This window comes from Neovison vison, chromosome 1 (genome assembly GCF_020171115.1).
Source record: "Neovison vison isolate M4711 chromosome 1, ASM_NN_V1, whole genome shotgun sequence".
Lineage (NCBI taxonomy): Eukaryota > Metazoa > Chordata > Mammalia > Carnivora > Mustelidae > Neogale > Neogale vison.
The window spans coordinates 146,738,500-146,751,478 of NC_058091.1; the positions used below are offsets into that span (position 1 = coordinate 146,738,500).

Below are 12,979 nucleotides of genomic sequence, written 5' to 3' on the forward strand. Positions count from 1 at the left end.
ATCAAATGTCCTGGGGTTATAGACGTGAAGGACCCGGAGCTCCCCACAGGAAACAGAAGTTCTATGAATAATGCTCTAAAATCTTAGCTCATAGGGAGCAATCATATCTTAACTTGATGTGTTCTCACAATGCCCTGCAGAGAACTAACTATAGGTTTTTAAAATATCTTCTTAATTGATGTAAAGTCTAACTCTTCTGTTGTATTGATCTGTGCCTCCTCAAGCGAGGAGTCATCCATAATTCAGATCTTCCCAAGAAGAAGACTTAATTTCTAGAGACAAACCACATACTACAAAAGGAACTGATACAGCTCTGAGGCCACATTTGAGAGGCCTGTGGAGGAGGCACTGTGAAGTTGGTCATCCTGAATAATCGGGAGGCCAAAGAGACTCCCGAAACGTGTGCGGTCCCCAAGGAGACAAGTTCCCATGACCTCAACACTATGTTCCGTGAGTGGAATTTGTAAAATTACATCCGCAAGAAACATAAAAATATAGTTCTTCCATTGAAGCAAGACATAAAACCTCCCAAGTCTCAAAGGTTTGTCTGAACACACAGTTACTAAGGTTCGGCACAGCCCAAGAGGTCATATCCAGATGCTTCACAACCAAAGAGCTCAGGGCCCAGGAACGTTAACCTACAAAAGATGACACAGGATGACTGTGTGGAAGGCAAGTCTAAAATTCTGACAAGAACTCGAGGATTTGGACTCTCCGTTCATATTGAAGTTCCTAAGGCACACAAATATGAGGAGGAAGGGAGACAGGAAGCCGGAAGACTGTCATCCCTGGGCTGGCCCGCCACACGTGTCAGGGTGACAGCACCCACGCTCTTCATCTGAACGGCCACTCCGTGCCTCGAGCCCCAGCACTCCACTCTCCTCACGCAGCCCGCTGAAGCTGTTAACTACCACCGTCCATCCGAGCGGCTCACGTCCCTCTGAGGAAATGTACTCTGTCATTCTTGGCCACGGTCATCTTTACGTTGAGTCCTAATCCGTCTTCCCACGTCCCCTGGGACAGACCCATGACTCTCCCTTGAGAACAATAATCAATGGCAGGCTCGCTTCCGTGGGACGGTCTGGCACACGTCTGAACGCAGGCAACTCCTCTTCCCTAATCTGCTTCTCTTCAGGCTTCACGCTCCTGGTTCCTCTTGCCACTCTGCTATGGTGACAGTCTCACAGTCCCCAACCCTTTCCACCCCCCGGCCCCTTCTCTGCATTGTCTCTTCCATCTTGGACCCCCCCCCCAAATAAAACTGATTGTAACCCAGGAGAAGGGGATCGGAAAGTTAAGCGGGGCGGGCATCTTCCTTACTGTAGCAAGCATACCTCCATTAATGCGGTACAGGTCAAGCTGGCTTCTGTGGCAGCTAAGTCACACTAGCTCACATCACACCTGTTGGGGACCACTTAGGCTTTTGCAAACGTACTGGGCTAAAGAACCCGAAGTTCAGAACTTAGAACTCCTAGTAATAAATGCCATCTTTGGTTGCTCTCCACTTGTTTTAACTGTTCCAGCAAATGCCGCACTTGCTGAGAAATTTCATCTTTCTCCATGTCAATCTCTTTAGTTGATTCAAGAGACAGACTGAATGCCTAAAACCGAATGCGATACCGTCCTGAGTAAGATACACCTTATACCACCCAGTGACTGAGAAGCCTGGAAGTGGAAAGAAATATTCACATCAACAGTAACTCAAGCTAGAGAGCGCTCCCTAATAAAAGACCCATAAGGGCACCCACGTTTTGTTCATCTTGTTCTGCCCAAGCTCAGCTCTGTTTCCTAGAAGGGTGCCTGCCACATACTTAGAAGTATAGAATGATACAGGAATGATACACAGGAATGATATGAAGTTGTGCAAGATTTCAGCCAAGGGAGGGAGCCCATCTAGCTGAGGTTGAAGGTGGCTTTTCAACTGGGTCCTGAAAGACTTCTACAGGTTGAGAAAGTCGAAGGGAATTTTAAGCAAAAGAATAAGCATAAGCAACGGCACAGGCAGACACCTGTGAGGACTATTTCCTGATTAGGAAGAGGGCACTTTATTGTAGGAGACAGGACTGGAACGTTCAGCTAAGGCAAGAGAGTGTGAGACCCAGGCACAGGCTAAGGAGGTGGAACAGGGTGTATGGGGCACGGGGTATCCCGTCCCGGCTCCTGCCACAACCGTGAGGTCTACAGATCCTTACCCTGTAGCACCCTTGGTCACTCAGCTTCCCTGCCTGATGCAAAGGACATGGGCTATAGAGAGCAGAAGGAGACATGGAAGGTAGATACACCAGTTCCCACTGTACTTATGAAAGAAGACATAGAAGTGAGTTGATAAAAGCACCTGAGCAAGAGGGCTGGCAATGGAAATGGGAAAAAAAGAAAAAGAGGAACAGCTGCAAAGACACTTGGAAGGTCAACGGGTGGCCACAGCGACCATTGGCTGGTGGTGGCAAGACATCTAAGATGGCCCCAAGGGTTCTATCCTTGGTGATGAGGCCACTGAGAGAAATGGTAAAATCAGGAGTTCCAGAGACAAATTTTGTCTTAGTGACCCCCTATCTCAGACATGCTGAGCAAGTGTTGATAAGTCAAATTTGCTGGAAAAAAAACAGGGATAGACCCAAGAGTTCCCTACAGTTGGAGCATTAAAATGGTAATGGTGGATGAAATAGCTAAAGGAAACAAGTACTAAGCACAAAACTTAGGAAATGGACTGCATTCAGAAGATGAAAGGTTTAAGAGTCATGTGGGAAGGAGACAGACAGGATCCAAGAGGAGCAGAAAGATATTCAAAATGGCACACTGTCCATGAATGAAGCAGTGAGTCTTCGAAAGGATGAGGCAAGTCAATCGTGACGGTATCTGTGACAGTAAGACTAACAGCAGCAACAATAATGGTTTACTGGTGACAAGTCAAGTTCTTCTCATGCTTTATCTCGGTGAATACCCCCAGCATCTTCAGAGTTGTCTCCCCGGCTTCACAGATGAAGAAACCAAGGCTAGGACAGGTTTAAGTGACTCACATCAGTTCACGCCCACAGGGAAAGCAAAGCCCATCCTTCAGTCTGGGTCGTCCGCACTATCCTGCCTCCTCTCATGAACAGATGAGGGAGAAAAAACCCAGGGACTTGGTGACAAAGCACCACAGAGAGAGCCATTCTGGTACAGATAGGGACATATCTGGAAAGGTTACGAGGTGATGGGGTAGCAAAGAGGTCAAGCAAGAATAGAAACTCCACATGTGAGGCAGGAGGGGAACGCACTGGATAAAGAGCTACAGACAATAAAACTGCCTTCTCCCTTTTCAAATACTGGTCAGCAATGTTTATGAGTGAGAAGAGTGGATTTCGGGAAAACTACAGGCACTTCTGGGCCTATTTTAATTTTTTTATTTTTCCAAAGTCTTTATATTTTGCGAATTCAGTGTTTTAAAAAAAAAAAAAACCCACATAGGAAAACAGACTGAAAAGAAATAAATCAAGACCATGTGGGTGAGGGTATGCCCGAGACTGCCTTTATAAATAAAGTTTTATCAGAAGAGCCACCTCATTCACGCACACAGTGGCTATGGCAGCTTCCGCTCTCCCACAGCAAAGCTGAGATGTTGCAGGGGCACCTTACAGCCTGCAAATCCGAAAATGTTTACTTTTTTTTTTTTTTACCAAAAAGATATGCTAACTCCTGATGAAGAGAGTTTATGAGCTGGATAAGTATACGAAAGCAAAGGGAGAGTATGGTATCTTAGAATCTTAATGAGAGTTCTTGGCTACCTAGCTGGCCGGGACAGTAGTCACAGAGCGCCTATACTTTCTGTATTCAGATTTCTGGAAATTTCGATAAGAAGTTTCAGTCTCTTGGAGATAAATCTCTCTTAAAGTAACTGAACCAATTAAAGTCTGAAAACTGCTAATCATAATGTCCTAAGAAATCCCCAAAGAGAAAAGGTGGCAATATACCTACCACACAATGACTCAAATAATTCAGACAGATGTCACCCATGCAGAATTTAACATCCGCACTACGCCCCCTGTGTCCCATTTCCTCCAGGCTGAGAAGACGAAACTTACTTTTAAGAATTAGCATTAAAGGTTGCTGCAGTAATTTTTTTGGATGGGCAAAATCCCCTATGATTGAGGGGCAACGTTGGAAGGATATTGCAGTAAGAAGAGCCCGTATTACAGCAGCTCAGAAAGGAACCCAAGGCAAAGACTCAATGTAAGATTTTAGCACTGTCACTGCTTTTAATGTTCACCACTAAAACCAGGAAATAACAGTAAACCATAAAGTGCTAAGCTAATATTCGTCCCTTACAGGGGAGAAAAAAAAACAGATTTTTCAGGCATTGGTAAGGGCAACATTTTGTTTTCTTTCTCAAAACTCCCTGCTACCTCACCAATATTCATAATTACCATTTTCCTTTTTTCTTTTTTAATTTTTATTTTTAAAGAGTTTATTTGACAGAGATCACAAGTAGGCAGAGAGGCAGGCAGGGGTAAGAAAGCAGGCTCCCCGCTGAGCAGAGAGCCCCCCATGCCAGGCTTAATCCCAGGACCCCGAGATCATGACCAGAGCCAAAGGCAGAGGCTCAACCCACTGAGCCACCCAGGCACCCCTTTTTTTTTCTCAATATACTTCGTTTTCCTATTTCCTTTACAAAGAATACATGTTTGCTGTAAAGGTTTCAAAGAACACTGTGAAGTATACGAGACTGAAATGCACCTAAAACCTCCTGAGGAAACCCTCACAGACCTCTATGCAGACCTATGCGGTCTTCCAGATAATTTCACCCACTTGGAGTAATATGTGACACCTTTTATCGTGGACACTTCTCTTTCATTCTCTTTTAAGAAAAAGCAACAGCAAAAAATTAAAATGACATTTGCACAAGGTAAGAAAACATTAAACCATTAAAAAAATGGGTCTCAATGACAAATTTTGCCTACCAGTCCCCCTGCTGAGATAAACACTTTTGGAAATCCGCTGTTTTTTTAAATTCTTCTGGTGGCTTCCATTTGAAATTTAAATAGTAGACTTACATTTGTATTTTTCTAAGTAGATTATTTTAATTTCAGTAATAGTTGACTATATTTGTATTTTTGATTTAAGAATGAATGTCAGAAAAGAGATTGAGTCCATAAAATAAAAATTACAAATTGAGCATACTTAACACTACTATTCAACTGTTCTCCCTCTTCAGTTTCTAATTTTCATTAGTATCAATACTGGTGCATGAAGACTTCTAACATTCACATTTTTTAACATAACAATTAGGTTTTCCCTTCTCTGTGTTGATATTAAAATTTTAAGCCCACTAAAAGAAAGGCGGTTACAGAATAATGATGATGGGACCTGCACAGCAAGAAATGTAATCCTGTGTCTTAATCCCGCAGCTCCCAGCAGACTGGCCAAAGGGGCAATTTTTAAAAGCTTTCCTTCAGCTTCTATGACTATACGGATTTCATTGTTGCTCTAGTTTCTTATTATTACTTCATAATGTGTCCTCTCTTATTTCTCATTGTTATGCTGGAGAACTTCCCCAGAGAACTTTTTGTGCATATGTGATATGTGGGGGTGATTTCTCTAAGTCCACGTCTAAGCCCATTTTAATTCTGTCCTCATGTCTGTTTGACAAAGTGGTGAGGTGTGGAATTTGTGGTCCCAAATAAATCCCCCACTGAACTTGGATGACATGACTTCATTTGCTTCCAGTGATTGGGACGGACGCTAGTTCTAGTTCTCCTGTAAAATAGCCCTTTGATTCTCTCTGACACTCTTTCTAAGATTTTTTTTTTTCCCTCTCTTATAGGTGTTCTGACCAGGACATGTCTAGGTGTGGCTCTTTTGGCCTTTCCTTTGGATCAATTTCAGAGGGTCCCATCAACCCCACAATTCATGTTTTCTACTATTTTTTCTCCTTTTCAATTTTTGAGCTCCTATCGGAAGGCTGTTGGTCATTTTGAATCCACTCACCATTCTGTTTTACTTTCTTTCATGTTTTCCATCTTTTTACTGCATGTTTTAGAGATTTTCCTTTACTTTTTCTTCCAGAGAGACACCTTACTTTGTGCCCTGCCAGTTTATTTAATTCTATCTACTGCGAGCACATTTCCAGTTGCTAAGCATTGTTTCCTGTTGCTCAGCGGACTATTCCTATTATGGATATAATATTCCCTCAAGTCCCACTTAACTTACTAATTACAGTATTTTTCAAAGTCCTTGGCTGTGCTCTGAATTATCTGAGGTCAGATTTTTGGTTTATCTTGCTCTTTCTTTGACATATATTTCCTCAAATATCTTATGATCCTTGGTTTGGGTTGGTATTTTGGAAGAAAATAATCCACATTTCTTTTATCATCATAGTTCCTTTTTCTTCCCTAGCATTGGGTGGAGAGAAGGGAAATAAAGTAGAAAAGGAAACACTTTAGTTTCCCTTTAGTAATTAAGTGTTAACATTTAACAAGTTCTTTCTCTTTTTATTTTTATTATTTTTTTTAATTTTGAGAGAGAGAGAGACGGATAACACAAGCAGGGAGGGGGAGAGAAAGAACCTCCAGCAGGTTCCACACTCAGGACGGAGCCGTGGTGGGACTTGACTGCAAGACCCTGAGATCATGACCTGAGCCAAAATCAAGAGCTGGACGCTTAACCAACCGAACCACCCAGGTGCCCCAATACTCAACAAATTCTCAATTATTTGGGGGAAACTGGAATTTGTTTCAGACTCACAGGAGTGTGAGAAAGGGGAGAGAGAAACACAACGTCCCTGACGTAGCCAATCTGCTTACCCTCAGATTCTCTCATCCGTAATAAGGGGTTCCTACTATTTGCAGGGAACCCTAAAATATGCTTTATCGACACTCTTAAAAAGCACAAAATCATCAGCAACGAAAAGCACATTTTCAGAATTAGAATTAGCCTATGTTTTCCTCGCCCTGCATCCTCCCCCAAACTCTACTTCTGTTTGTTGTCATCTTCAGAAGCCACTTCTTCCGGCTCCCCTGGGGATGACTCGGGGGCAGAGATGCTGCGCGCCCCCCTCGGGAAATTGGCCGCGGTGAGCGCGCCCGCGGGCACGCGCCTCTCACCTGCTGCGTGGTGCTGGTGACGATGCCCTGCTGCAGGCGGTACGCCTGCTCCTGCAAGTACTTCCGGGTCTCGTGATTCCGCAGCAGGTAGTTTTCGATCTGAAAAGCAAGCACACGGATCTCTCAAGGACACGCCGCGACTCGGTGGAGGGTGACGGGAGAAGCCAGAAACAGCGAGGTGCTGAACTTGGAACCAAAGCTCAGATTCGCTGACCCCACGCCCATGACCTCGCGTAGACCGGAAGTGGGCGGTCACCGTGATGCACTCTGGGAGTGCGAGTCGGAGCCGGGACCCGCGGGTCCCGGGAGCAATCCCATGTGACTGGGTGCCCGACAAGGATCAGTGAGGGGCTGAGTGCCCCGCCGTTGGAGACCCCACGCGATGATCCCTGCTTTCTTGCACACAATCAGTCTCTCCCTCACGAGTCCTTAACACCCAACAGTTGCAAACTTAAATAAACGTCCCAAGGTGGACAGGTGGCGGCCTCCGAAACTCCGAGCCTGTAGGAGGCGGACTCCACCGGCCCTGAGAAAGCTATCTGTTTGAAGGGAAAAAAGGAGAAAATAGGTAGAAAATTGGAAGGCCACCAGCTGTACAACACAAAGACATACACTAGTTTCATTAACTCATGAGGTCTTCACGCTATCTCAAAAACAGCACTGGTTTTAGCAAAAGGAGAGAAAATACGAAATCAGATTTCCTCTGAAAATAACGCTTGAAGTTGCCTGAAGTCTGTATTTTTAGACACGATCTCCTATTAAAAATTCAAACATACAAATGATGACCAGATGGAAATGAAGTGTTTAAGAACAGTTATTCAGTAATAAGAACGGGGTTAACTGCTGGGTCTGATGGACGCGTATGAAGATGTCGGCAAAGAATGATTCGCCATCAGTAACTGCACCATCTGGGTTTTTTGTTGTTTTTTTTTCAGTTGTTGTTTTCATTTGTTTTTAATAACACCAGTTAACCGTTTGGCTTTAATTGGTCACTGTAGTTCCCTGCTTAAGAACGTCTAATAACTGGGAGTCTCTCCATATTATTACATTTTCATTTTAATTTTCCATATGCTAAAATGACCACTATTTAATGCCAATTAGAGACAATTAAAATGCAGACTATAATTACTATCATCCATGGAAACCATAAAGCAGAACGAAATGTACTTTCTACTAAACATAAGTGAAGGAATCATAAAAATGAAGAGATCCCTGAAATGAAACATCGTTTAAGTGACACATTAGGACCATGGCATTTTATTATATTAATTTTCTCTTCTGCTTCCCCCAAAGTCATGTCCTTCCAAGGTGACATTACCATTGATGGGAAATGTTTTCGCCAAAAAAAAAAAAAAAAAAAAAAAAAAAAAAAGAATCCTGCCTGAAATATAACAGGTACACACTGTCACCCAGCTTTGGGTACTTTTGCTTTATTATTTGTCCTTTTGCATTTGGTCTTGTTAAACACTGTCCTGGGGGCCAGTTGTGAGAACAGCTTGTACGAGAGGCTCGGCTCACGTATGGGCCACGCACCCAGGGCTGGCCCATGCATTTCCAGACTTTCTAGAGGAGTATCAATGGTGCTGCACAGACTAAGTCTGGAGGGATTTATTTATTTATTTGTTTGTTTGTTTATTTATTAGAGGGAAAAAAAAATTTAAAGCTCATTTCTAAAAGCCAGTGCAAAGGGAAGGAAGAATAACAATGATTCAGTTCCTTTAACATCAACCACTAAAAGGACTGCCTCTTAGATTAGCAGGATAAGCCTTCCTTCCCCACACCCTTTCAGGGAGGACAGAGACCCCATGTCCTACAGGCTGAGGATGGAGGGCCTGACTGAAGATGGGAGGGAAAGGGCCCAAAGTGTGGTCACCATGTCTACCGGTCCTCCGGGGCAGCTGTGACCTGGACGGCCCTCTAGAGCTGATCGACACCTTCAGTCTCACTGCTGAAAATAACAGCAGCATAAAAGACAAAAAGACCTGTATTTCAATGTAGAAATCATATATTTAAAAACAAAAACCAACCCCCCCCAACTTCTAATGATTGAGTACAGGGTCACAGTGTTATTCTTTAGTAGAGTAAAATTAAAAAGTATGTTTCTTCTGGGGAACAGACTTCTGTTAAAATGAAATCTTCACGATGTAAGAGTATAATAAGTATTATAGAAAAAAAAGATAAATGTCAGCTTTAAAGTCACTAATTTTTCATTAAAGAAAAAACAAATTTCACAATTAACATATTTGTAGATGAGGCATTTCTTCTGTTTTTTATGTCCTCTCTTTTTCTGCTTTAAGTATTGTATATGATTACACTTTTCTCTCCTTAGTATATTGACTACACTTCTTCTGAAACAGTTTTTAGTAGTTACCATAGCGTTTGCAATATACAGCTATTTCAAGTCCACTTTCACAGAATGCTGTATCATTCTGCAACTGGTACAGCTTCCTTGTAAGAGAGCACCATCAGTTTCTCCCTCCCCTCGTAACAATGCTATCTTTGCACGTTTTGATTTCTCCTTCACTTTAAAAAAAAAAATTTATTTATTTGTTTGAGAGAAAGAGAGTGGGGGGGGCAGGGGAAGGGAGAAGTAGAGGGAGAAGGAGAGAGAGAGTCCCAGTCAGACTCCCTGCTCATCGTGGGGCCAACTCGGGGCTCGATCTCACATCTCACGACCCTGAGATCATGTTCTGAGCTGAAATCAAGAGTCAGACACACAGTTGACTCTGCCACCCAGGAGCCCTCTCCTTTACTTCTGAAGAAGATTTTGCTAGATACAGAATTCTAAGCTGCTAGATTTTTCTCTTTTGGTGCTTTAAATATTTCATTCTACTTTCTTCTTGCTTGTATGATTTCTGACCCAAAGTCTGTTATAATTCTTATCCTTATTTCTCAATATGTAAGGGCTTCCCGCCTTATCCCCAGCTTCAAGATTTTCTCTTTATCTTCGGTTTTCTGCGGTTTAAACGTGGTATCCCAGGGCTCCTGGGTGGCTCAGTGGGTTAAAGCCTCTGCCTTCAGCTCAGGTCATGATCCCAGGGTCCTGGGATCGAGCCCCGAGTTGGGCTCTCTCCTCAGCGGGGAGCCTGCTTCCTCCTCACTCTCTGCCTGCCTCTCTATTTGTGATCTCTATCTGTCAAATAAATATATAAAATCTTAAAAAAAAAAAAAGGTAGACACTAAACGTGATACCCCTACATGTAGATTTTTGGGGATATTTATCCTACTTGGCGTTCTCTGTGTTTCCTCAATTTGTGGTTTGGTCCCTGTCACTAAATTTGGAAAACTCTCAGTCATTATTATTTCAACTACTTCTGTTCCCTTGTCTTCCTTCTCCCTCTGGCATTCCCACTGTGTGGATGCTCTATCTTTTTTAACTGTCCTGAAGTTCAGGAATATTCTGTTCTGGTTTTCTCCTCCATTCCTTTTTTTTTCTCTTGCTTTTCAGTGAGAAATTTACATTTACCTATCTTCAGGCTCAATGATTCTTTCTTTAGCTGTGTCCGGTCCACTAATGAGCTCAAAAAAGGTATTTTTCATTTCTGTTCCAGTGTTTCTGATGTCTAGTACTTCCTTTTCTTTCTTCGAGTTTCTATCTCTCTGCTTACATTACTCATCTATTCTTGCATGTTTTTTACTTTTTCCATTAGAGTCCTCAATATACTAATTAGTTATTTTAAATTGTCTGGTAATTCCAAAATCTGTGTCATATCTGAGTCTGGTTCTGATGCTTGTTTTGTCTTTCATGATGCATGTCGTAATTTTTTTTTTTTTTAATTTTTTGTTGTTGGGGTGCCTGGGTGGCTCAGTGGGTTGGGCCGCTGCCTTCAGCTTGGGTGGTGATCTCAGGGTCCTGGGATAGAGTCCTGAGTTGGGATCTCTGCTCAGCAGGGAGCCTGCTTCCTCCTCTCTCTCTCTGCCTGCCTCTCTGCCTACTTGTGATCTCTCTCTGTCAAATAAATAAATAAAAATCTTTTTAAAAATTAAAAAAAAAATTTTTGTTGTTGTTGAAACTGGATATGATGTATCTGATAACAGGAACTGAGGTAATCTAATCAGGCTTTTAATGTGCAATTTTATGTTAATCTGGCTAGAAGCGGAGTTATGCTTTAATCTCTTCCCATGTCCCTGTTTTTATCTCCTTGGTTACTTTGGGGTTTCCCTAGAAATCCTTTCTTAAATAAAGTATCTTACAGCTTTGCTCATTTGTAATCTGCTGTTATCACACTTGATGTGCTGGTAAGGTATTGGGGAAGGGAATAATTCTATAATCTTAAGGTTAAATTTAGGTTTTGTTTAGTGGGACTGAGTTCCTGGGCTGTGACCTGCCAAAGTACTTCTTGGCCTTTTTTTTTTCCCCTTCCCTTCTTTGAAACAGGAAGGCTAGGATTGTTGTCTGCTTTGTCAGATAAAGCTCTGGTAGAGTAGTTTCCCCCAAGTGTAAGCCTCTGTTATATAGACAACAGAATGCTTCAGGTATATTTAAAAATGGCTACTTGTTCCTGTCCCCCTACCAGAAACATGAGAGGATTTTTGTTCAATCTTTCCTGTGATAAGTTGGTGGGGGCTCTTGGAGGTGAAGCCCATGAAGGGGTCAGGACCTCGCTAAGAACTAGCCCCTAGGAGTTCTTAATTCTTGGGCTAGTCCACACTAAGCCTCCAGCAATTCCTCAATTGCTGGTTAAACACTCCTCTGAGTTACTGGCCCCATTAACTTCTGCCCTAGGTGAGCTGATCTTGACTTTGATTCACAGTGATTCTCTGAATCCCATCTGTCCAATTACCAGAGTGACAGTCTCCTTCGCTTTTGCCTCAATTCTCTGATGGATCTGAGAAGAGTCACCGATTTTCTGTCTGTTTAGCATTTTTCTTGTTGTGAAGATGGGAGTATGATCTGCGCCAAACTCTTGATCTGTCGAGTCTAAACCCAGAAAACTGGTGTCTCTAGGATATGTCTTTTCTTACAAGTTGTTAATACCCTTTGAGAAAATATAAAGAGGTCTAACATCTTTATGTTGCTTTGTGGTTTAGAAACTTTTTTTCGCATGCGCTAACTGGTTTGGTCCCTGGGCACCACAGGCAAATTACTTCGTCATCCCATCCTTTGGTTTTCTTATGTGCAAAATGCGGACATAACAAATCTATCTCGTGGATTTACTGTAATAGATTATCAGTGTTCATTTATGTAAAGCATTTATAATAGTGTCAGGTCCCCAGCACGAACTGTATGTTAAACATCAGCTAAACATGGTTCCTGTCTAGTTGTACGTTTTAGAGACAAAGAAACCAAAGTTCAGAAAAATTAAGTAACTTACGGAAATTACAAAGCTGAAAAGAATTTGATTTAGTCAGATTTTTTTCTTTTTTGTGAAGCTTTTTTTTTTTTTTTTAATTAGAGAGAGAAAGAGCACAAGTGGCGGGGTGGGGGGAGTGGCAGAGGGAGAGGGAGAGGCAGGCTGCCTGTGAGCAGGGAGCCCTGTGTGGGGCTGGATTCCAGGACCCAGGGATCATGACCTGAGCTGAAGGAAGACACTTACCTGACTCAGCCACCCCAGCCAGATCTTTTGAATACAAATCTGGAATGATTTCTGTGGCCACATCAAGGCTTTCCCTCTCTCCACCCCCTGCCTTATTCCCTTTTATTCAACCAAGTCTAAGGAGCATCCAAGCAGGCAGGCCAGGCACTGTGCCAGCTGCTGAACAACTAAAAAGATGAAAAATACATAGGTTCTGCCTTCAAGGAGGCACGGTCACTAGAGAAAAAGATATATGGAGTCAGGTAACTTCAATGACATCACAAGGCCAGTGACGGACAAGGACAGGAAATTCTGAGAAGATCCCCAGCACAGGGGAGGAAAGAGGCTCTGAGAAGTTTCCAGATGTGCTCACACTTGCATTCA

At 42.7% G+C, this 12,979-nt stretch overlaps 1 protein-coding gene across 7 annotated transcripts in view; it reads right to left on the reverse strand.

Annotated features, from left to right (window-relative positions):
• CARMIL1 (capping protein regulator and myosin 1 linker 1) overlaps window positions 1-12,979 on the reverse strand; it is a 299,080-nt gene that overhangs the window by 79,270 nt on the left and 206,831 nt on the right. For all 7 annotated transcript variants that reach the window (XM_044260141.1, XM_044260134.1, XM_044260128.1 and 4 more), the window contains one exon: window positions 7,080-7,178. In XM_044260141.1, coding sequence (XP_044116076.1) covers window positions 7,080-7,178 — 99 coding nt within the window. The remainder of the gene's footprint in view (window positions 1-7,079; window positions 7,179-12,979) is intronic.